At 43.8% G+C, this 25,365-nt stretch overlaps 2 protein-coding genes across 2 annotated transcripts in view; one reads left to right on the top strand and one right to left on the bottom strand.

Moving 5' to 3' along the window:
- SLC38A1 (solute carrier family 38 member 1) overlaps window positions 1-25,365 on the top strand; it is a 540,785-nt gene that overhangs the window by 364,325 nt on the left and 151,095 nt on the right. The window lies entirely within an intron of this gene.
- Window positions 1-25,365, bottom strand: part of ARID2 (AT-rich interaction domain 2) — a 182,451-nt gene that overhangs the window by 83,958 nt on the left and 73,128 nt on the right. The window contains exons 4-5 of the mRNA XM_081330945.1: window positions 3,149-3,282; window positions 2,819-3,037 (exon numbers count right to left, since the gene is read on the bottom strand). Of these exons, the coding sequence (XP_081187071.1) occupies window positions 2,819-3,037; window positions 3,149-3,282 (353 nt within the window). The remainder of the gene's footprint in view (window positions 1-2,818; window positions 3,038-3,148; window positions 3,283-25,365) is intronic.

The following is a 25,365-nucleotide window of genomic DNA, read 5'->3' as shown; positions in this document are numbered from 1 at the left end:
GCAGCAATTACAGCCTTGAGTCTTTCTGGGTATGACACGAGAAGCTTTGCACACCTGGATTTCGGGATTTTTTGCCATTCTTCCTTGCAAATTCTCTCCAGCTCAGTCAGGTTGGATGGTGACCGTCAGTGGACAGTTATTTTCAGGTCCCTCCAGAGATGTTCAATAGGGTTCAAGTCAGGTCTCTGCCTGGGCCACTCTAGGACATTCACAGAGTTGTCCCTAAGCTACTCCTATGTTGTCTTGGCTGTGTGCTTAGGATTGTTGTCATGTTAGAAAGTGAATGTTCAGTCCAGTCTGAGCTCCCGAGTGCTGTGGAACAGGTTTTCATTCAGGATATCCCTGTAATTTGCTCCATTCAGCTTTCCCTCAACCCTGACCAGTCTCCCAGTCCCTGCTGCTGAAAAACACCCCCACAACATGATGCTGCCACCACCATGCTTCACTATTGGGATGATACTGGGCAGGTAATGAGTAGTGCCTGTTTTCCTCCAGACATAACGTTTAGAATTGAGGCCAAACAATTCTATCTTGCAATAGTGGCAAATATCTGTAGCTTAGGTGAAGGTTCATTTTCCGAATTTGAGGGTTGGTTTCTGAATGTTTCATTACCAGGCTAGGTAACATCTTCAGTGGTATTTAGTGGATGACTGTATCAGTGTTCTACTGATATAAGGGCTTCAGGTGTGGGAGTGTCAAGTGAGGGTCTTGTGATGGGCCAGGTGTGAGTCATCAAAGGCTTGTGTTGAGGAGGTACTTCAGGTAAAGGTTGTTGGAAAATATGAATTAGTGGGTCAGGAGTGAGTTATCAGTGAGAGGGTGATAATGGGTCTTGTGATGGGGAGATTATGTCAGGTCAAGGAAAGTGAACTGCTGGGGGAGGAGAGGGGCTTGAGGATTGCTGCTGTCTCCGGATGGCTGTTCGATTGATTTGAATTCTGAGGGGTTCATATGCTGGTTGTAAATCAATGTGTCTTTTGATGGAATTGCTTGTGGAGTGCCAGACTTTGATGAACTCCCGAGCATGGCCAATGATTTTAGTGTTGCTCCAATTGAACTGGTGTTGTTTGGTGTCAGTGTGGGTGGTGATTAGGGACTTGGGATCGTGGCTTTTGACAGCTAGCCTTTGTTCGTGGATCCTGGTTTTTAACTGACATATGATGTTTGTCCCACATAGAAGTGGTTGCAATCGTTACAGTTGACTTTGTAGATGACATTGTTTCTTTCATCCTTCTGTGTCTTGTTTTTGGTTCTAGATAATTCCTGGCAGAGTGTGACTGTGGGTTCGTGTGGGTTCGTGGGCTATCGCTATTCCTACATATTTTTTTGGTAAAATCTGCTTTCTAGAATATATGTCTGAAAGATACATTTTAGGCCTATGGGGAAAAAATGGCAGATTCTCTATTCTTTCTTGGAATGAATATTATACCACATTTAAAAATGGGTAATACAGGTTTTCTTATTATTTATGGAATGGATTTAATAAAGTTCAGTCAATACATATCATAGTGTGAAGGCTTAATAGCTACGTTCTTGATTATCCATATACTGAAGGATTTAAGGAATATTTCTCTTCGAAAAAGGTATCTTATGTAATTCCATTATTTTGGGAAATCCAGCTTTCATGAAACTGAACAGTATCTGAACACAGAATGGAATACAGAATGAGCAATGACAAGTCAATGTATGTTGTGACAATACTAGAAAGCATGTTTATAGTATCCAATAGATTAAATAATAAAGGGTTTGTGAAAGAAAAAGTAACACATTCTATGAATTATAAAAATATGTAACAGAAGAGCATTCTATTTGACTTAGCAATGAGAATCTGATTTCATGGATCCTATTAAAATAATGCCATGATTGAAGTATTAAGTCAAACAGATGAAATTACCTAAATCAAAAAGCTTGTCAGTGTCGTGTTTGTTCCTAATGCAGTAATTTCCAATAGCAGAGACAAATATCCACATACAATAAGTCCTATCCTACTTAGTTCAGCGTTTGATTTATAAATTATTTTCTTACATTTGGATTATTATTATTATACATAACATCTTCCTTCTAAAAACTTTCTACAGGACAGTATGACTGCTTTTGTTAAGTCATTTCAATAAAGAATGAAAATAATAATTAGAAACATTTAAAAACCCATAAAAACTCATAAATAATCAATAGTTTGATGATACAGAAATCTGAAGACATTTTTGATTACTTTGTCTTAGAAATTATACAGATGCAAATGTTGCAAAAATAGGCAACTAGACATGAAGAGCTTTAAACACAAGAAAGAAAATAAGTTAGAAATACATAGAATTATAAACAAAGATATAAAAAAAATCCTGCCCATTGTCCCAGATTTCTAGAATCCAATTCTAGAAATACTCAGTAAATATGAAACTCATTGAAAGTATATCTAGAACCAAAAAAGTCACATAATATAAATGTGGCGATCATAACACCAACAATACACTACAGAGTTTAATGAAGCTTACCCCCAGAAAAACAGGTACAAGATTGAAGCTTAAATGGCTTTAACAGGAGTTTAAACACATTTATTAAAATCTACCTTTTTTGAGTAAATGATCCTCTGAACAATACTGACTGATAGAGCAAGTAAGGGGGAAGATGTGGACTTTATGCCACAGATGTCACAAAAACATCTGGATAAACACTGCTAAAAGAATACTAGACTAAATGAAACATTGTTCTGATATGGGAACAGGGAATAACTTAAGAAAATTGGATTTTCAGCACTTGAAAAATTATATTTCACAGTAGTACATTTATCTTTAAAATATTATACAAATTAGAAACTTACTGTCATCAAACACGCCAGCATTAGCAAGTAACAAAGTGATGATTTTGGGGTCTTTTTCAAGCTGCATAACATGTTTGCTTTCGTTTGACAGAAGAGTGCACACATTAATAGCGAAGTCCACTTCATTTGGGAGTCCAGATAACAGAGAAAGCACCAATTTATTATAATCATTTGGTGAATTAAAGTCCATAGATAGCCCATAACTTTGTCGAAGAAAATCTATTCATAAAAGCAAAAATACAGATTAATAACATCTATAGGTCACTGGGCTCTTCCTCCCAGAGAAATCCAGTATTTATGGTACTATTATTAGTTAGCTGGAAGATTTACCTGACACACTGTGCTGCTGGTAATTATAAGAAGATGGAATTGCACCTATAGGTAATTGTGGTTTTGGATTCCCTGGTTGTACCTCATCATCATCCTCTCCAAAATGATGTACTTTCTCGTATTTTTCCAGATAACTAAAATGAAAAAACTGTTTTTCAGTATACATGTAATACAAAAAAGCTTTAAAAAGCTTATTAAAACAAATTGTAATTTCATTTTTTTAGTTGAATTAGATTGACTTGACAGTCTTCTCAGATTATTGATCTTGAAAAAGAATTAGTTTTTTAAAAAACTCCATAAAAGATAATCCTACATTATATTTTCATTCCATTGCAGATGAATGAATGAACCTTTATTGTCAAAGTACAACCATGTCTACATTGATATTGGCTGAGCCTCCCTTTGTGCCCCCTCCAACTCACAGTGACAACAAACTCTCCATCTTATTACACCATGAGAGCTAACTGCACAACACACCGGCCTCGCCAGTCAATCATACATAAAGTTTTAAAAAATTATTTCCCGTTCAAGAGCCTAACAGCCCATGGATATAAGCTGTTCTTCAGCCTGTTGGTACAGCTGGCTATACTCCTATATCTCCTACCCAATGGTAGGAGAGTAAAGACATATCGACCAGGGTGTGAGTCATCCCTGAGAATTTTCCTCACTCTTCCAAGGCAGCGAGCCCTGGTGATGTCATCCAGTGGTGTCAGGGGACAGCCCACTTGTGCTGTGCTCACCACCCTCTGTAATACTTTTCTATCCGCGGCTGTCAGACCAGCATACCAAACCACAATACAGTGCGAGAGGACGCTCTCTATAGTAGACCGGTAAAAGAGGTCAGATCAACTTGAAAATATTATAGTAATTTTAATAAAACACACTTATACCAATCTTGTCTTTTATAAAATTTGTCTCTTGCAGCACTCTAGTCTATTCAAAGTTTTCCTGTATGTTTAACATATACACTGCCATTCATGGTCAGAAATTTTAAACATAAACTTTGCACTTAATTTCAAATCTGTTTCTTAAATCAGTGTTTCAATTCCTGGCACAGAACTGAAGTTATGCACTTAGTAGCATTAAGGGTTAAGATTAGTGCCCTAATTTTAATGGAAGGTATTTTAAATTATGTCTTACTGTATACTAGTAAGACAGTTTAATTCAGTGATGGCGAACCTTTTAGAGACCGAGTGCCCAAACTGCAACCCAAAATCCACTTATTTATTGGCAGGTGCCAGGTGGGTGTGGCCCACTGGGTGGGCATGGCTGTAGTATTCGAGTATCACCAGTCATCTAGCAAGGTGTCAAAAGCTTGACTCCCCCCAAAAAGGAAAAACGTGATAAAGTACAGGTAGTCCTTGACTTACAGCAATTCACTTAGTGACTGTTCGAAGTTACAACAGCACAGAAAAAAATGACTTATGATCATTTTTCACACTTATGACTATTGCAGCATCCCCAGGGCCATGTGATTTACATTCGGATGCTTGGCAACTGATTCATACTTTTTGCAACTTTTTGACAAACGGTCAATGGCGAGGGGGGCATGGCCAGCTCAACATCACTCAGGTTGCATTGCACCTCTGGGGGGTGTAGGTGGGGCTGTGGGGGGATCCGTGGGTCTCTGGTAGAGGGGGTGGGACTGTAGTGGGCACTTTCCCTCCCTCCCATTGTCCCTTCCTTCCTTTCCTTCCTTCTCATTGTCCCTTCCTTCCTTCCCTCCCTCCAATTGTCCCTTCCTTCCTTCCTTCCTCCCACTGCCCCTTCCTTTTTACTTTCCTTCCTCCCTCCCACTGTTCTTTCCTTCCTTCCTTTCCTTCTCATTGTCCCTTCCTTCCTCCCATTGTCCCCTCCTTCCTTCCTTCCTCCCACTGCCCCTTCCTTTCTTCCTTCCTCCCTCCCTCTCATTGCCCTTCTTCCTCCCATTGTCCATTCCTTCCTTCCTTTCCTCTCACTGCCCCTTCCTTTCTTCCTCCCTCCCATTGTCCCCTCCTTCCTTCCCTCCCAAATTGTCCCTTCCTTCCTTCTCATTGTCCCTTCCTTCCTTCCTTCCCTCTCATTGTCCCTTCCTTTCTTTCTTCCTTCCTTCCTCCCTCCCTCCTTCCATGTCCAGGAAGGGACAAGGTGAGGGGGACAGACTGGTGGCTCTGCTGCCAGTGGCCATGGCTTGAAAGGCCACTGTAAATTGCTTGACAAGAGCCTCACAGCCATGAGAGCAGAGTGGCGAGAAGATATTTGTAATGAGGGAGGAAAAACAGGCATCCCCTGATGGAAATCAGCTCTTGCCCACGTCACACACCCATGGACTCCAGGGGAGGGGATGCCACAAGCAGCATGAGCATCCACGTACACCACCCAGACACCAGCCTGGGTTTGGCAGCCAGCGGAGCGTTCTCCTTACCGCACAGAGCAGCTAGGCCAGGCGAGGCAAACAGGCAACATGCCGAACCTGCCTGGGCATCTGCAAAGGCTGCGGTAAGCGCATGTGCCTGGAGGCCTGGTGAAAGGGAAGCACTCAGAATGCGGTCAGCCTGCGTTTGCAAAACAATTACCCTGGATGCCAGGCACCAGACACGTGTGAGGAAAACACGCCGCAGCCTGCTGAAACCAGGCTGGGGCCTGGGCAGCATAGCACGTGGACTCTCATGCTGCTCGTGGTGTCCCCTCCCCCGGAATCCATGGATGTGTGAAAGGCCATTTGCGGATCTCCTTTTTCCAATCGCTTTCTGCTCCATTCATTCAGCCTTCTCCCTCATCTCCTCCAAGATATTTCTGCTCTGCTTATTCACACTTCTTCCCCATCTCCTCCAAGCTCTTTCTGCTCCGCTCATTCAGCCTTCCCCATCAACTTTAAGCTCTTCCTGCTCCGCTCATTCAGCCTTCTCCCCATCTCCTCCAAGCTCTTCCTGCTCCGCTCATTCAGCCTTCTCTCCATCTCCAAGCTCTTTAAGCTCTGCTCATTCAGCCTTCTCCCCATCTCGTCCAAGTTCTTTCTGCTCTGCTCATTCAGACTTCTCCCTTATTTCCTCCAAGCTCTTTCTGCTACGCTCATGCAGCCTTCTCCTCATCTCTTCCAAGCTCTTTCTGGTCTGCTCATTCACACTTCTCTTGCCATTTCTCCAAAGTCCAAACACGCCCATACTACTTTCCTCACTCACCCTGCTCGCCTTCTTAAAGTCCAAACACGCCCATACTACTTTCCTCGCTCACCCTGGTCGCCTTCCCAAAGTCCAAACATGCACATACTACTTTCCTCACTTGCACTGCTCGCCATTTCTCCAAAGTCTAAACTCACATTGCTTCACTTGCTCTCGCGCCGCTCGCTCACTGTCCCGACTGCACCGTTGCTTCTAAAGGCCACGTGGTCTCTCTCTCTCTCTCCTGCCCAAACCTGTTCCTTTTATTGGTTCCCCTCTCCCCGCCCAGGTCTCACAGCTGCTCCCAGACTCCCGATGCAGAGAGACAAAGAGACCGAGAACGCTGCTGGATTTGGTTTTCCTGTCCTCTCCAACTAGTCAGGCACGCATGGAGAGGGGGAGGGAAACAGCCCCTCCCCACATCCCTCTGGAGTGATGGCCCACATGCCCACAAAAAGGGCTCTGCGTGCCACTGGTTGCACACGTGCCATAGGTTTGTCACCATTCAAACCTGGTGTTTGGAGAAAAAAGCATATCATAACTCATCTCTTCTACATTTGAACCAACCACAATTTCCAAATTGGAAAATTATGGGTTATTTGTTAATTGGAAAACATAGCTTCATGATTTTGAAATTAACCATTATTACACCTTATTTAGGTTTTCTCAAACTGTGAATTGGGACTCCCTCTGGACACATGAACAACTGGGAAGGGAATCACATTTTTAAAAAACCTGATTAGCCTTGTGCAAGCAAAGCAGGAATGTTGTTAAAAGTCATTCTGGATTTTGCTGCTTGCTTTTCCTTCACAAGCACACAGAAAAGAGTTGCAATACTGTACTTTTCAGAACACTGTTATACAAACTAAAATGTAATTATTGAAAGATGGTATATTTATTTTTGAGCAACTCTAAAATAATTAATTTGCGGGTCATACACATTCATTTATCCTATTCACGGGTGGTAATATATAAAGGTCCAGAACTGCTGGCTAGGTCCAGAACTCATGGCTTACACATTTTAGTCAGTCAAGCAGATTATGAGTACAGAAAACATACCAAAATAGGAAAGAATATTTTTAATAAAAGGGAAGACAGAAGAAAAGGATAAAAATGCCATATAAAATTCAAATATTTGTAATGCTCTAAACTTGGCCTGCCCAACTCATACAGTGGATGGGCTAGAAAAAATAACTGAAGGCCGGCTTCCAGTTTGCCAAGTCAGCCAACATAGACGTCTGGAGGACGGCTCTCATCTTCCACGTCCAGTTTCGCATTGCTGGGGGGGTCCTAAAGGGGCCGAAGAGCCGCCTTGGAGGGGTGACCAGATAGAAGGGGCTTTTGCAGAAATGTGAAGGAGCCGCAACCCCCCCGTTAGTGCCTGCATTCCCTTCGTACTGGTGGATGAAAGACTGGCCATAGTAATATGGCCAGTTACTAGGCTGCAGACAGCCGAAGTCAAACTTACCATCAGGCAACATTAAAGCAGCGTGGAAGTGACGGGGGTAAGATTCCTCTCTTATATCTTAATCTTCTTTTCACCTAAATAAGCTGCTAAGTACCTTCCCCCCTGTGGAGAAGGAGGGGGGAATTCAACCCTCCCTTCAAATAAGCGGCGAGCAAGCCCAGTTTTTTTTTTTAAAAAAAACATTGAAAAAAGAAACAGACTAAAAGAAAAGAATTTTCAAAGTACCTGGAAGATACCCAGTGGCTAAACCTGAAATTGCAATCTGACTTTCTCTTTAAAAAAAAATCAAGAAAATATTTAAGAAAAAAAAGATAAGATTAACCTTGAACACCAGATGTGAAACTTCACTATGGAAGAGTTTCAAAAACAAATCTATTCTATGTGGGAAATATCTTACCAAATTTATCAGTTCCTTTCTTCAGCTGGCGATGAAATCAGAGCTTTTGGAAAAGAACTAGAAAGCATCTCAACAAAACAAACTCAAACTGTGACTACAACTAATATTTTATTGGGACAGAACTTAACAGAAGAAATTGAACAATCAAATACATTGGCAGAAGAATTAAATATTCAACAAATACAGACTTTTGAAGATTATAATGGAAAACAGGTGGAAAAAAATCTATTCAGATCAGGACAATTATATCAAGAAGCGAAAGTTTGGTGCTGTTAACAGACTCCTCGACTTCCGGTGGCGACGCGACGCTGAAGACAGCCATTTCTAGGCTGTCTGCTCTGCGGCTTTGTAGAACCACCGAAAACAGCGCCGATCAGCTGTTTCGGCGGTTCGGAAGCCCCCTCCTCGGGAGAAGAGGAGGGGGTGAGTACCTTGGTAGGGGTTGAGCTCTCCGGGGCCGCCTGAGCTTTAAGTTCGGGCGGCTGAAGGATCGAGCCCCCCCGAAGCCTGGGTTTGCTCCGGGCTGCGCAGCGTTTCTGCTCCGTGCTTTTGGGAGCAGAACAAAGCGTTAGCAACCACCCCTGCCAGCAGAAAGGATTTTGGAGTGCAAGGACGCAGGCAGAGCGATACAGGAGATCAAGGTGAAAGTGGATTTTTGTTCTCTAGCTCAACGGATTTTATAGACTCTAAAATTGAAAGTGCGTAGCAAGTAAAAGTGGGGGAAGATGGCGGCTAAATCTTCTAAAGTTCTCAGAAGTGCGGGGGCTTCCCTGGTGCAACAGTCCTCGCTGCAAGCTTTATTGCCTCCTGCACCTGCTCCAGCACTGACAGTTAAAGACTTACAGGATGCTTTGGAAAAGCATTCACAACAAATAGCAGATATTATAGATGAAAAGATGGATGAAAAGCTGGAGGAGAAGTTTACAGAAATGAGGGCAGACATCTTGCCTGCACTTCAAGGTATGGCTTTATGTATTGAACGCTTGGACAAAAGAGTGGAAGATCTTAGCCAAAATAATTCTAGACTAGAAGCAAAAGTGTTAGAGACTGAAAATGTGGTGGATAAAATTGACAGCGACTTGACCTTGGTCCAGTACCACGAGATGGAGTTTGCTATCAGAATCAGAGGCTTAAAAGAGAATCCTAAAGAAGATTTGAAGCAAATAGTCTCTGAAGCTTTGGAAGTGGTACTGGGACAGTCAGCAGCTGAAATTGTGGGAAATATAGACAAAATGCCCAATTTTAAATTATATTATGAAGCTGCTGCGTTGTCAGTGATAAGTGACTGGATTAATTTAACACAAGGGAGATTATTAAATCTTGAAGGCCACGACTTGTTATTTGGCTGGCATGCATATTTATTGTATGATAAGAAGGTAGATAATGTGTTTAAGGTGCATATTTTTAGACATGCTTTGTTGAGAGTTTGGAAAAAGTATAGACATAAGTTAAATTACAAGATACCTTTATGGGCAATACCGAAACACGCAATAGAAAACATAAATGTTGGGTTCAAACATGATGTGACTACCTATAAGGAAATCCTAAGTTTGGAGAGGAACGTATGGTGTTTGAAGCCGTATAATTTTCTACGAGAAGAGAAGATTGTTCAAACTTGGTTTCAATATGGTCAATTACGGGCCAGGTGGAAAGAAGATCAGAAAATTGGTTTTTCAATGACTGATGAAAATCTGGTAAAGCAAATTAGAAATCAGGGTCCAGCACATATCAAACGGATATATCTTGCATTGATAGAAATTGACTCAGAAACAGAACTTGTTAAAGATTGTATGATAAAGTGGGCTCAGAATATTCAAGAAGTTATTACAATGGATACTTGGGAAAAGATTTGGGTGAGGAACGTAAAATTTACACAAGCCCAAAATTTAAGAGAGAACTTTTATAAAATGTTTTATAGGTGGCATCTAGATCCTAAAAAGCTTGCAAGTATGTATCCGAACTATCAACCTAAATGTTGGAGATGTGGTGGCGAAGACGCAACGTACTTTCATGTATGGTGGACCTGTAAAAAGGTTAAAGCTTTTTGGATTAAAATCTGGTGGAATATGCAGAAGATATTTAAGCAAAGGATAAAGTTTTGTCCGCAGTTGTTCTTATTGGGCATAATTACAGATACTACTGTTGTGGATACCAAGTTGATGTTGAACTTAATTACGGCAGCAAGACTTTTAGTAGGTCAATATTGGAAGAAGGAGGAACTGCCGACTATAGAAGAATGGACTTTAAAAGTTTCTGACCTGGCAGAAATGGCAAAGATATCGGCTTATTTGAAAGACCATTCGCAACAACGTTATATTATGGAGTGGAAAAAGTGGATTGATTACATCCAGAACAAATATGGGACCAAAAAGTTTCATTTAGCATTTGTATAAGTTTTGATGTGATATTAGTATTGCTTGTAGTCATTTTATACGAGCTAGAGTGCGATAGACTTAATAGTTTATTGTTGTTAGCATATGGATGTTTATGATTGTTTTTACTTTTATACCTTGTATTTAGCTCTAGGAAGTCGGGGATGGGGAGGGGGGAAGGGGAGGGGGGAGGGTTAGGAAGGGTTGGGTAGGGGGTGGGGGGAGGGATTGTTAAAGATAAAATGTATTGAAAAACTTTTCAATAAAAAAAACACTCCTCAATCCTTCAAAAGTGGAGACTGGAGGGCCACTTCAATATGATATAACAACACAAGAATGCTTTGATGACCCTGAGGCAAAGAAGTGAAAAATGACATGGCAAAGGACGAAAGCAAGAATAAGATTGAAGAAATATGGACATTCTTAAGAGGCCTGAAATAGATAATACCAAAATTGGATTACGAGAGATTGTTTTGATGAGTAGATAAAAATACTGGCTAATTAAAAAAATAAAAAAATAAAACACAGATGTATGAATACTAACACTGAAATATTGAGTTCCTTAAATGATATGGATTAAGATGTATATATGTTAAAAATGATAGAATGTAACTAATATACTTGGATGTAGTGACATGAGAGGAAGAAATTTTGGTTAATTTTTAATATGTGAAACTATAAATGAGAAACAAGAATATTATATTGTCCTCTTCTTTCTGCTCTTTGCAATTGGTATTCTAATGACTACTATTCTAATATTGTACTACTAATATTGATATGGAAATGAGATAAATAAGAAGTGTATTACATTACTAGATATTTATTTATTTATTTGTTTGTTTTTATATACCGCCCTTCTCCCGAGGGAATCGGGGCGGTGTACAGAGCAAGCTAAGTATACAGTAAAACAATAGTAAAAACAAATGAAACCCCAAAATCTATTTATCAGGCCAGGCCGGCTTGCTGGAACAGGTAGGTTTTTAATTCACGCCAGAAGGTGCGAAGGTCGGGGGCCATCCGGATTTCGGCAGGCAAGCAGTTCCAGAGGGTTGGCGCACCCACTGAGAATGCTCTCCCCCTGGGGGCCACCAGCCGGCATTCTCTGACCGGTGGCACCCTGAGGAGGCCTTCTCTGTGGGAGCGCACAGGACGGAGGGGTGTTGACGCTGGCAGTAGGTGCTCCCGTAGGTAATCCGGACCCATGCCATGTAGGGCTTTGTATGTCATCACTAGCACCTTGAATTTCACTCGGAAGGCAACTGGAAGCCAGTGCAGTTCACGGAGGAGAGGTGTGATATGGGAGTATCGGGAAGCCCCCAAAAGTGTTCGTGCAGCTGCACTCTGCACCAGCTGAAGCTTCCGAGTGGCTCTCAAGGGCAGCCCCATGTAGAGAGCGTTGCAGTAGTTAAGGCGAGAGGTCACAAGTGCATGGGTGACTGTACGTAAGGCATCCAGGTCCAGGTAGGGTCGTAGTTGGCGCACCAGGCGAACCCGAGTGAAGGTCCCCCTGGTCACAGCTCCTATGTGATCTTCCAAGGATAGCTGTGAATCTAGGAGGACACCCAGGTTGCGGGCCCTATCAACAGGGGGTAATAACTCACCCCCGATGTTAAGGGATGGAATACTCTGAGTATCCTGGCATGCCGGTATGTACAGCCATTCAGTCTTGTCCGGGTTGAGTTGAAGCCTGTTCCTCCCCATCCATTCCCGGACCGCTTCCAGGCAACGGGACATCACGTCGAGGGCATCACTGATGCAGTTTGGAGTCAAGATGAAAAGCTGGGTGTCATCAGCATACTGATGGTATCCTACTCCAAAACCACGAATGATCTCACCTAGCGGTTTCATGTAGATGTTGAACAGGAGAGGTGAGAGGACCGACCCCTGAGGAACTCCACAAACAAGAGGCCTCGGAGTCGACCTCTGTCCCCCTGCCAACACCGACTGCGAGCGTCCCAGGAGAAAGGAGGAGAACCACCGAAGAACCGTGCCTCCCACTCCCGATCCCCTGAGGCGCCGCAGCAAGATACCATGGTCGATGGTATCGAAAGCCGCCGAGAGGTCTAATAAGACTAGGACAGAGGAATGGCCCCTGTCCCGGGCCCTCCAGAGATCATTTATCAGAGCGACCAATGCCGTCTCCGTGCTGTAGCCCGGCCTGAAACCCGATTGGCACGGGTCTAGATAATCCGCTTCATCCAGGACCTGAGGAAGCTGATGCGCCACCACACTCTCAACAACCTTCGCAAGGAAGCGAAGGTTGGAGACCGGACGAAAGTTATTCAATGTAGCTGGGTCCAAGGTGGGCTTCTTGAGGAGAGGTCTCACCACCGCTTCCTTCAAGGAGGCGGGGAAATGACCCTCACTCAGAGAAGCAGAGATGACCGCCTGGAACCAGCCTCGTGTCCTCTCCCGAGCTGCATAAGCCAGCCAGGAAGGGCACGGGTCCAATAAGCATGTGGAGGAGCTCAACCTCCTCATAATCCTGTCCACTTCCTTTGGAGTCACAGGATCAAACTCTTCCCAGATGACGTCGACAAGACTGCCCGTGTCCTGTTCCTCAGACTCTGCCCAGTTGGAGTCCAGGCCGGTTCGAATCCGAGCGATTTTATCCAACAGATATTGACCAAATTCCTCGGCTCGACCCTGTAAGGGCTCCTCCCTCACCTCTTGGTTCAGAAGGGAGCGGGTCACTCTAAACAGGGCAGCCGGGCGATTATCTGCAGACGCGATGAGGGCGGAGAAGTAATTGGCTCTCGCCGCCCTTATCGCAGCGAGATAAGACCTGGTGTGGATTCTTAGTCGCAACCGGTCGGATTCGGATCGACTGGATCTCCAACGGCTCTCTAGGCCCCATCTCCGACGCTTCATCTCCCGGAGCTCTGCGGTGAACCATGGGGCTCGCTGGGATCTGTGCCGGGTCAAGGGCCGCAAGGGTACAACTCGGTCAAGTGCCTCTGTGGCTGCCCTTTCCCAGGCTTCCACTAAGGCATCTGCCAAGTTGTGAGCAGGGAGTGCAGGTGGATTCCCAAGCGCTGCCTGGAACCTATCAGGGTCCATTAGGCGCCTGGGGCGGTAACATCTGGTTGGCTCCGCACACCCATGGCGGGGGGTGGCAAAGCGGAGGTCCAGCCGTAGGAGGTGATGATTGGTCCATGACAGGGGCATAACGGTTGGAGAGCCCCCACCAAGATCATCACGCCACCGTCCAGATAAGAAAACCAAGTCAGGGGTGTGGCCTCCCTCATGAGTCAGTCCTGAAATTACTTGCGACAGGTCCATGGCCGTCATGGAAGCCATGAACTCCCAAGCTAGTTCAGACGATCCTCCTAGGGACGGTAGGTTGAAGTCGCCCAAAACTATGAGTTTGGGGAATTCAACCACCAACCCCGAGAGGACATCGAGTAGCTTAGGCAGGGCTGCCGCTGCGCGATTAGGTGGAAGGTACGTCAGCAGCAGGCCCAACTGCGCCCCAGGACCGTATCTCAGAAAGAGAGACTCACACCCGACTATCTGAGGAATGGTGGTCTCCCGCGGGCTTAGGGTCTCCCTGATAATTACTGCCACTCCTCCGCCCCTGCCATGAGGCCGAGGCTGGTGCAGCACCCGGAAACCAGGTGGGCAAAGGTCAACCAGAGGAACACCACCCTCTGGGCCCAGCCAGGTCTCCGTGATGCAAGCCAGGTCCGCGTGCTCACCCTCAACTAGATCTCGAACAAGGGGAGCCTTATTAGCAACGGACCTGGCATTTAGGTAGACCAGCCTGAGCTCAGGAGGCTGCACATCTTCGCTCCCGGGTCCTCGGGGAAGAGACAGAGGGTCGGAGCGTCTCACCGCTTGCAGAAAGCGGAGATGACCCTCCCGGTGTCGATACGGCCCTCTGCTTGCGCACCTTCTGCCGTTCCCCACCGTCCTGGGAATTGGTAGTCCGTCGGCTCGCCTCTGGGCTTCGTCGGCGACCAAACCCCGCTCCTCCCCTTCGCGAACGATCGTAGGCCTGGCCTGCGCAATGGTTGTTGGACGGCCCCCCTTCGTCGAACAACCACAGCCCACTCCCACCCCCCTCCCTTACCCCACAAAAAATTTAGCTAAGAAGTTAACCAGGGGCCTCTTGTTGGATTTATGCTGGAGGCCCCTGACCCTGCCCGGCCATCTCTCAGAGGCCCAATGGAGGTGGTAGCGAAGGCGGGTCGAGATTGGAGGTGGTAGCGAAGGCGGGTCGCACCCAGGAGAGGGGGGAACCCCTGAGGGTGTGCAGGTCCGTGCTGGAGTAGCAAAGGAGCATAGAGTCACGAAGGATTCCGGGAAGGCAGTCCCCTAGATGGTGATTAGCAGGAGGGTTGAGTCAGGGTAGGTGGGTATCTGGACCGTCACCCGGCCACTGCCACTTGGCCGGGTGAACCCCAGAAGCAGGCCACTCCTCATCCTCTCACGATGGGTTGTGACTCTGTTTCCGGGGATGGTCCAGAACGCACTCTGGGTGAGGCATACCCCATAGAGCTCCCACCTCTATGGGGCTGCAGGAGTAAGGCCAAGCCACTCTGCCACCGTGGCTTGCACCCAGGCCTATCATGTCCTATGGGGAGAGGGTGGGCAAGGAAGGTTGAGAGCGGGCAGAAGGCAAGATGGTGAGATTCTCATCTGGCGTCGGCTTCGGTGGTTCAGTCGCCCCTACAGTTCCCTCGCCGTACTGGTACTCTGGGCATTGTTCCCAGCCGCAGCTCCATAGGCCCCTACTGGTTGTGGGGCGGCCGAGGCATAGAGGAGACGTCGGCATCTATTCAAAACGGCCGCAAACGGCTCTGGGGGCGGGTCGGAGATGCCGCGCCGCCGCTGCCACTGCCATCGTCGAAGGCCCCTGGCAAAACGGTCGGTGGGAGGCTTGGAGAAGCTGTCGCCGCCGTCGCCGCTGCTGTCTCCGCTGTACAGCTGATCCATGGCGTCTCCTTGATGTAGATCCGCCGCTGCTGTCTCCGCTGTACAGCTGATCCGCGGCGTCTCCTTTGATGTAGATCCGCTCGGAGACGCCGACGCCGCCCAAGAGTAGACCAGGCGCCCGAGGCAGAGTGGAGATGTCGGCACCCATTCAAAACGGACGTAAACGGCTCAGGGGGCGGGCCAGAGATGCCCTGGCGCCCCTACGGCCGGTCCGGGGAGGCAGCGGGCGGCACATTGCCCAACTCAGTTGCCCAAACCTCTGACCCCACCACAGGGGTCCAGAGACATCCCTGGGGGGCTCCTGGGGGACGCCTTACCGCTGGGGCTCACGGAGCTCTCCCCAGCACGTCCGCCATCTTTGGAGCCGGCAAAAAAAAAAAAAAGATATTGGAGAAAATTGTGTAAAGGGAAAGGAGGATATTTAGCAATATGAAAATGAAAATTTTTAAATGTTTAATTTTAATATCAATGTAAAATTAAAGCTAGAAAAATACATAAGGTGTTTGATGTTTTAAACATGGAATGTTAAAATATAAAATATACTAAAGTATTGATAAATATAACTATTAAATAACTGATGGATAGCAATGAGAAGTATGTTAATTTAGATAAGAGATAGTATGTATTAAAGGAAAAGAGGGAGAGGAAGTATTGGTTACAACAATTTGGAGATTTGTAATAATATGTATTTGTCTGAAATGGAACTATTGCAACCCAGACACCACGTTTCTTTTTCAAGATACTATTGTAATATTGGAAAACTAATAAAATAATAATAATAATAAAAAATAACTGAAGGCCACAAAGCAATAGCTGATTCGCTGACTTGCTGTTTGGCAGCTAGCAGTACAGGAGCAGTCATGAAGCAGGCAGTATCCACGAGACCTCCTAGAACAGAGGTCACCAACCTTTTCATGCTGGCGGCCCAGAGGAAAAGTGAGCATCTGTAAAATTTGTGCATGCATGGGCACAAACAGGGCCATGCGTGAATGTGCCACACCCACCTGAACAGCACTAGCAGCCCCGTTTGTGCATGCACACAGGGGCTAGCTGCCATTCCTAGTGCCGCACACATGCATGAACAGGCCACACAACCTGCATGGGCTAGCAGCCCCGTTTGCGCATGTGTGCATGCACTAGCCGCCTCCTCTCTAGTGCTGCGTGCATGTGCAAACAGGTCTGCAGGCTGTAGTGCGAATAGAAGTGAGTGTGCGCACACACATGAGCGCACTGGCCAGCCTGTACAGTGGCCCGGTGGCCAGTAGACCAAGGCCTGGCATTGGAGATGCTCCCAGAGTGTTTGTTTCCAGGCAGAAGTGGTTGTGAAAATGGAAACAATGTTTGGTGGCAGTACATTGGCTATTTTTCAAAAAATAACAGCCTTATATGTTATGCAGGCCTGCTCCAAGGCATGTATTAAATACCATAAAAAGAAGTCTAGACTAACGATTCCAATTTTCAAATAATTAAGGAGATTGAAGTCTTTGCAAGAATAAGATTTTCTGGGTTTAGATTGAAGCATCATGTACTGTTTTATAAAATGGTGCCTTACTCAAGTCAGACTTGAAGGTTTACTTCCCTAACTTGCATAAACATTTAGGATCAAAAAGAGATATTTAATAGAAGAGAATATATTTAGCTAAGAGCTGAACCGTGAAATCCTTGGTCTGTCTGAGCTTGGTTGTTTGCTTGCACATATTTCATTACCTGACTAGGTAACATATACAAGGAGAAAACCCCATATTCACTAGCACTGATGATGTTATCTAGTTGGGTAATGAAATGTCTGCAAGCAGCTAACAAAAGAAAAGAAAAAGGCAAAGAAAAACAAGAAAGTCCAGCTGCCTCCTGAAAAAGCACCTTTGGGACAACCATAACCTGGATGACTGAGAATCTCCGTAGACATTTAGCTAGGCACTTTGGAATGAACACATTCAATCCCTAAGAAAGAAAACCCTTGGCTCCATGTATTTAGAGAAAAGATACTTTTACTAGGAAAATGCTGAATACAGCAGGTCAGGCAAGATCTGGAATAAAACCATGAGAAGCATCAAATTGGAACAAACCCTAGGGCCCATTCCCCCTTGTAGCTAGGCAACCAAAATTCAATCATCAGCCAGAAGATGTTTTGGGGAAAGTCTGTGCTTTCTGCATGCCAAAGCCAGATGAAATGACCTTGAAGAAATAAGCAAAGTCCGAGCCAGCTGTTGCAAAGCTTCATGAAAAATTTCCATTGCCCCTCCCCCCCACACACACATTGGCAATCAGACAGACCTTCCAATCTCTCTCAGCTCTCCTTTGGATAAAGTGTTTGAGCTCCTGTAGGACCATTCAAAACGCAGGGATTTAGTGAGTTTTGAAACACTGTGTGACTGCACAGAAAGGAACGCTCCGGTTCTGAAGCGCTCCATTGGCAATCATACTGAATTTCCAATCTCTCAGCTCTCCTTCAGATAAAAAGTGTTTGAGTGGCAACCGCTTGAGTTTCTCCACTCTGTCTGAGTGGAAAGATGAGGAGGTGCAGAGCGGGATTTGTCTCAATAAGGTCGGCGCACACAAGTGAGCAGTGTACCCACATCTTCTTGAGAACAATCTGGCTCTGTGCCTCTGTTTTCTTCCTCTCAGAGTGGAGAAACTCAAGCCGTTGGCGGAGTGGGGAGGACAACAAAAGTGGTCAGGATTTGTGCCACTGGTCAGTCAGGCAAGGGATAGGTCAGACAAGGTGGCTGGCTGGGGAGGGGATATCGTGGCCGCTCAGGTGGCTGTTGCTGCCGCTGCCACCAGCAGCTTGGACACAGATGTAAGGGGATTCGCCCTGCAATGCCTCCCCGCTCAGTTGTGTAGTGACTCAACAACCTTCAGGCATCACATTCAGGAAAACTGGAGCAGGTCAAGAGCACTCCCAGACCCTTTCTGTCTGGTGACTTTTGAATTGGCCAGCTGCCAGCAGACCCGAGTTTGTCTGAACTCTGAACATTTAGGGAGGCTTCCATCTTATCCCAGTGAAGGTAGGAGGAGATGAAAACACAGGAGATATTTGGTAAGTAGAAACAAGCATTCTGGAATGAAGAGGAGGTTGGGGGAGAGAATGAGTGTGTGCATGTGTACCTGAAATGCAGGACATTTAGTTGCCTGCAATGTGAGATTGCTGGAAGAAACTGGGATTCTCAAACAGAAGGGGGTGATTATTGATATCTAGAGACAAACAGAGAATTTCAATTATGTCCGAAACCTAAGAAAAGATTCGAGAAACCTTCTGGGAATCATGAAAACTGTGTGACTGTTAATGAAAAACCTCCCCTATAAGGGACTTCCACGTAAGAGAGGGCGTAGCCAGTCCTGATAATTGAAGGAAAGATATCGAGAAATCTCTAGGGGGTTGTTCATTTGCATTGAGCAAATGAACTGGTGTTTAGGGAAGAGGAGGGGCCATATTTCCAGTAGGCTGCGTGTTAGCCCATTGGAATGCACTAAAATTGTGTCTGTAAAAATAATCTTCAAGAGAGCAACGTTGAAAAATTTTGTGCATCTCCATTTGGCTAGCTTATCTTTTTAACAACTTCAGCCATAGAAGAAAAGAAAGAAAATAAAAATTCAAAGAAGAACTGAATGGGTTTTCCCCCCTCTCTAATCTGACTCTTTGGATATATATTCAATTCCTTTCTGTTAGACATTGGCGCCATCTACTGTCCTTGAAAACCATCCCTATTATCGGATGTGAAAAGAGGAGGCTGTTCTCTGCAGTTTTCCCCTCCTCCTTCACACCAGCAAAGGGCCCCAAACTCAACATTCCTTTTGGTCCTTCCCCACTGTCCTTTGAATTTGCTAGGAAAAATTGGAAGCAACCATAAATGTTCCCTCCCTTTTTAGACAAAAATTAAAAAGGGAGGAATGCTTTGGTCCCAAACCCCAAATTGAAATTTCTTAAATATCTGGCCATCCAGAAAATTAAGCTTTGACTTGGAATGGTGAGAAAAGTAGGAGGTGATTAAGTGCACTCAAAAATCACGTCCTGATTTTTCTCACTTCTTGAAGGACAAGCAACAGGTCTGGAAATATTGTCCTAATAGTATCTTTGTATCTATGTGTCTGTATTGTTTTGTGTTATTTCCAAGAGTTGGGAGAGGGGCATAACACTCTGATATCAAACAAAAAGGCCTTATTTAAAAATAAATTGTTTGCCTGGAAAAAGCATGAAAATAAAATATTTCTATGTGAAATTGTTTATGCAAGCAGTTTGAATGTAAGTGAATGTGTGAGTATGTTGAATGTGCAAATGCATGTGTGCAAATGCATGAGAGGGAGGGGGAGAAAGAGAAAGAGAGAGGAAAAGGGAAAGGGAGAGAGAGAGGAAAGAGAGGAAGAGGAAAGTGAGAGGGAGAGAGAGAGGGAGAGGAAAGAGAAGAGGGAAAGAAAGAGGGAGAGAAAGTGAAAGAGAAGAGGGAAAGAGAGAAAGAGGGAGAGAGAAAGAGAGGAAGAGGAACGAGAGAAACAAAGAGAAAGAGATAAAATATGTTGTCCTTACTGGACTTTTAGCAAAGAATGTTTAATGAAATATTTTGATTTTCTTTAAATTAAGAGATGAGGTATGGGGATAATTATGCTATATTTAAAGATGGTACATAAGCTACTAAAATTGTTTTCACCTGTTGGGATGAGGAGAAAGGGTTTTTTCCCCTTTCTCAGGCATAAAAATTTGTTTTCTTTGTAGCAGTTCATTGATTTCATAAATGCAACATACTATAGTTTTTTATACATAGCATAAAGGTAAAAATGATATATGCAGTATTATCTTCATTTTAGATGTTAAAAGGGTTTTGTGGCTCCCAATGGTTTCTTTTCTGTGAAAAATGGGTCCAAGTGGCTCTTTGAGTGTTTAAGGTTGCCAACCCCTGCCTTAGACCAAACACACGTGCCCTATACTTTAAAAGAAAAGACAGAATACAATAAATTAGAAATAACAAATGTTGCTATGCAGAGCATATGGTGTTGGTCTATGTGCCAACTGCTGCCAGTAGCATAGCCACCTTCATAGATGCTGGCTTGATCACCAAAGAAAACAAGAGACTTGTAGTTGACCACAATAAAGTCAAGAGAGTCCAGGAAAAAATTATGAAATCCCTAGCTCAAGAATTTAATGAGCTCTGTAAGAAGAGTGAAATAGAATGCATTTTCATCAGCGGCCATGTAGATGCAACTAAAGTTAAGAATAGCATAGCATAGCATAACATAGCAGAGCTGGAAGGGACCCTGGAAGTCTTCTAGTCCAGTGCCCTGCAGGAGAACCTATCACATTTCAGATAAGTGACTGTCTAGTCTCTTCTTTAAAAAACTCCTGTGATGGAGCACCCACGATTTCTGAAGGCAAGCTGTTCCACTGGTTAATTGTCCTCACTGTTAGGAAGTTTCTCCTCCTCCAGGTTGTTTCTCTCTTTAATTAGTTTCCAACCATTGTTTCTTGTCCTGCCCTCTAATTCCTTGAAGAATAAATTGACCCCCTCTTTTTTGTTGCAGCCCCTCAAATACTGGAATACTGCTATCATGTCACTCTTATTTATTCTTTTCATTAGACTAGCCAAGCCCAAGTCCTGCAGCTGTTGTTCATATGTTTTAGTCTCCCGGCCTTTGATCATTTTAGTTGCTCTTCTTTGAACTTTTTCCAAGGTCTCAACATCTTTTTTGTAGTATGGTGACCAAAATTGGATACAGTACTCCAGATGTGGTCTGACAAGGGTTAGTTATGCTGAAAGCAAACAATTCAGACCAGCAATTCCCCAGTACCATCAAAGAAGAATATTATTCTGTGTGCAGTGAACCAGGTAGAAGATATCTTTTATCATTTCACTGCAGAGAAAGGCTCAAAAATAGGAAGACTTGCTCAAATGATTACAGATAATCTGGTGTATTTCATGAAGAAGAAAGGCATTAACAAAAGCTTGAATGCCATTGGAGGAGATTCTACATGTGTTAATCCTGCCTGTGAAGATAGTGCCATGCACTGGATGGAGGTCAAGCTTAGATGGAAGTTGATCTAGTTGGTGTTTACACTCCACACTATGACACTTAATCACAAAATTAAATGGGAAGTCTTTGTCTAACAACAAATGGGCAGCTAACATTGGCAACATGCTAGACACTGCAACAGAACTTGACACTGATTCTTCATTCATCAGTTTCAGTGAGTCTCTCATTTCACTGAGCGACAGTGTTGTAAATGATCTCTCTACTGATCAAGCATATGGCTATAGCAGGGCTTTTCAACCAGTGGTACGGGTACCACCTGTGGTACATTGGCACCTGGCAGGTGGTACGCGACCATCCTAGAAAAGTAGTAGTGGGGGAGGAGAATGAGCTGAACCAGTGGTAGCACTGCACAAGCCTGAGCGAGAGATGGCTGGAGCTGCAGGGCTGTCAGGGCTCAGCCGAAGCGCCAGGATCAGCGCTTCTTCGGGGCTGTCAGGGCTCAGTTGAAGCACCAGGATCGGCACCGGGCTCCAGCTGGAGTTCATTGCTGATCCTGGCACTTTTGCTGAGCCCAGAAGAAACACCGATCAGCTGGAATGTTGCAGCATCTCCAGGGTCTTGTGATTAACATTTATTTTATTACATTTATTTATTTAGATGCCTGGCAACTGATTCATATTTATGATGGTCACAGTGTCCCAGGGTCATGTGAAGTGACCAAAACTTGCTGCAACCACCTAGCAGAGGGGGGAAAATAAAAACCAAACACCCACCCTACCCCACCCCCGCTGCCAATCCTCAACAGAAATGCTCACAACAGTGAAAACCTTGGACAGTAGGAAGAGCGCCGCTGGGTGGGCAGGCAAGTGTCTTGCTCGGCTGTAGCTTGGGGGGCACGTTTTTCAGTGCCATTGTAACTTTGTACAGTCACTAAGTGAACTGTTGTAAGTCGAGGACTACCTGTACTTCACTTTTTTCCTTTTTTTTGGTCATCAAGTTTTTGACACCTTGCTAGGCGACTGGTGGTACTCAGGTGATGCCATATCCTAAAAGTGGTACAATGGGTGAAAAAGTTAAAAAGCCCTGGGCTATAGGATCTCACAGGCAATAAGGACAGGAAAACGTCCCACAGATCTGGCTCTTCTGGAAATTGGCCTTACTGTAAACCATTTACACTGGTTGACATCTGCAAATAGGTTTTGTTGAATATGGGCTTCAAAACATGGCTTTAAAGGCAAAACTCTCCAAAACTGAAGAATGATAGTGGAATACATCATTGGTGTGTACTACCCTAGCTGGTTCAATATTAAAGTAAAACATTCCTGGATTGTAGGCCCGCGTCATGTGGTGTTCCAGCTGCAGCATGTCAGACTGCAAAAGAAGGCTGTAGTAGATGCTGTTTTGCCAACATTCAGCACTCGGCATGGTATACTTTCAGTGAAAAGATAATCCAGACACTCTTGTGTTCAGATGACATTCAAGAGACGAGAGCTGGTGTGCAAAAGATCATTGACTTGAAGGGTGCAGACGATGATCCGCTGGGAGATTTTTCTCTATGTGCAAAAAAACGCCTTTAATCAACGCTAGAACATCCACTGCTGGACTGACTGGTCTGGAGGTATATATGACCCACCTTTGACATGCAAACTGACTAAAGCAGAAATAAAGAAGTTCATTGATGAACCAATGTAAGTACCACAGTGGCCCTGTCATGCCCAATCAATAGACAGATGTGTGAAACAGGTCACAAAGGCAACTAGTAGTATATATACATGAGAAATGTGAGGGTTATATCAGAGGCCAAGAAGCAAGTCAGCAACTAATGTCGAAAAATGAATCAAACAAGACTTGATAAAATTCACTTACAAAATTCATTTTTATAACTCAGATAATTGCTTTCTGGTGTTAGTTTATGATTGCATGGATTATTTTTTGCTTAGCTAGATAAGATTCATGCAGAAAAAACTTTAATTTTTGTAGCACAAGGTGTAATTTTGAGAAGATAACATTAACAGTATTTGGTTACAAGAGACATTTGTGGGGTATATGATCAGACATGGATTTACCCAGCTAAATTTTGTGCAATTGCAAAAATAACAATTTGAATTCTTGGTGTAAAAACACATATTTTTAGAACCCCTCACTGAAAAAAATTGCAAAATTAATTTTCACCCCATTAAATGAGACACCCTACTGTGCATCATATACTAGCAAAGTAATATTTAGGACCATCCAGCACAAATTAGAACCCATTAATGGAAAAGGAGATACCTGGATGTTCAAACTGGCTTTGGAAAAGGCCAAGAAACATGAGACATTATTGCTGAGGTGCACTGGGTAACTGAGAAAATTAAAGAAGTAGTCACTATGTACTTCATCAATTATAGAAAGGCCTTTAATTGTGACAATTATTGTCTAGCTGTGGAATGCGCTCAGGAAATGGGAATTCTAGAACATCTCGTTGCTCTCAGGCAAAATCCATATACTTATAGTCAGGAAAGCACAGTACAGGCAGAACATGGTGAAACAGAAACAGACAAGGTTGCATACTCTACCCTTATTTATTAAACCCATATACTGAATATAAGGGAAATTGGCTAAGATGAGTGTGGTTTTTAAATTAAAAGAAGAAATATCAATAACTTGCAATATGCTGACGATGCTATTCTGACCACTGAAAATGCCAAAGATCTGCAATATCCAGTAATAAAAGCCAAGGAGCACCATGAAAAAAATGGGACCAAAATTAAATATGGCATTACACATTTATTTTTGATGAAACCATCTTCTGCCTTTTCAGAGGTTCTTGCAAAGCACCTGAGATGGAACATTGGAGAGACTTACTTTGTACAGTCACATTTACCTCATAACATCCTCTTGTCTCTCCACCAGCCCTATTTTGTCCTTTAATCTGGGTATAGCCAGGTGATTTGTCTCTTTGGCTACTTCTTTCTGTTATTCAATATTGGAAACTCTCCATGTTTCTTACAGCTCTTTATTTTTTGTCTCTTACCACATCAAGTCCCACTGTTGACACTGCTTTTCTTAATTTGATATATACCATAGACACAAATGCTTAGATTTGTTTTTGCCTCATGAAGATTTGTTTTATTATACACAATTAAAGTTATATTTCTAATTTTTAATCTTAAAACTATGTGCTTATTTCCTAATTAATTTTGCTATCAAACTTAATTTAAAATCTTCCTATTATTAATTCACAACTACTTCTATTTGATATATAATTTTCCATCTCTATGTTCTATGTTCCTACAACGTTCTTATAGTTCTATATATTGTCCTATTTTGATTAATTACTAGGTTTTGAATTCTTTCTTACTTCATTAACTTTATTTCATTTGGCTTCATTTGTAGCCAAATTCAGTCCATTTTGATTTGACAACGTCTGTTCACTCCTTCTCTGCACTTTTATATGGGTCTTTTCTCTACTCTCCAGAACTCACAGTCCACTCTTCCTTGAACTGTTTTATGGAGCTCTCTGCATGGACTCCTGCACACAGTAGGGTTGCTTCTGCTGTTACTTTGCAAATATTAGTCAGGCTCTTCCCTCTCATCTTTTATCTCAGTCTCAGTGAATCTTGCAGCTTCAGGGCTTGCCATTCTTGGTCTCATCCTGGGACTGTGGCTGATTTGCTTGTCTTTGAATTGGAAGCTTTTTTCTACTTCTCTACAGTTTTCCTAACTCAACTCCTCTTCTGCTATATCCACACATTCATTAGGTTTCTGGGTTATTTTATGGAACATACCTACCAATTAAGAAGAAGGTGGGGCTGTTTTAATACTCTTTCCTAGGTAGCACTGAAATTCTGAATTCCAGGACAGAAGGAGAAACTCCTGCTCATTCTGTGCAGTAAATTCATCCTTCCTCGAGCAGAAATAAAGAAGTCAAAATAAATGAAAATGAATAAATGAATTTT

Source organism: Vipera berus (genome assembly GCF_964194415.1).
Source record: "Vipera berus genome assembly, chromosome: 6".
NCBI classification, from domain to species: Eukaryota; Metazoa; Chordata; class Lepidosauria; order Squamata; family Viperidae; genus Vipera; species Vipera berus.
This window is presented reverse-complemented; position numbering and strand designations above follow the sequence as displayed.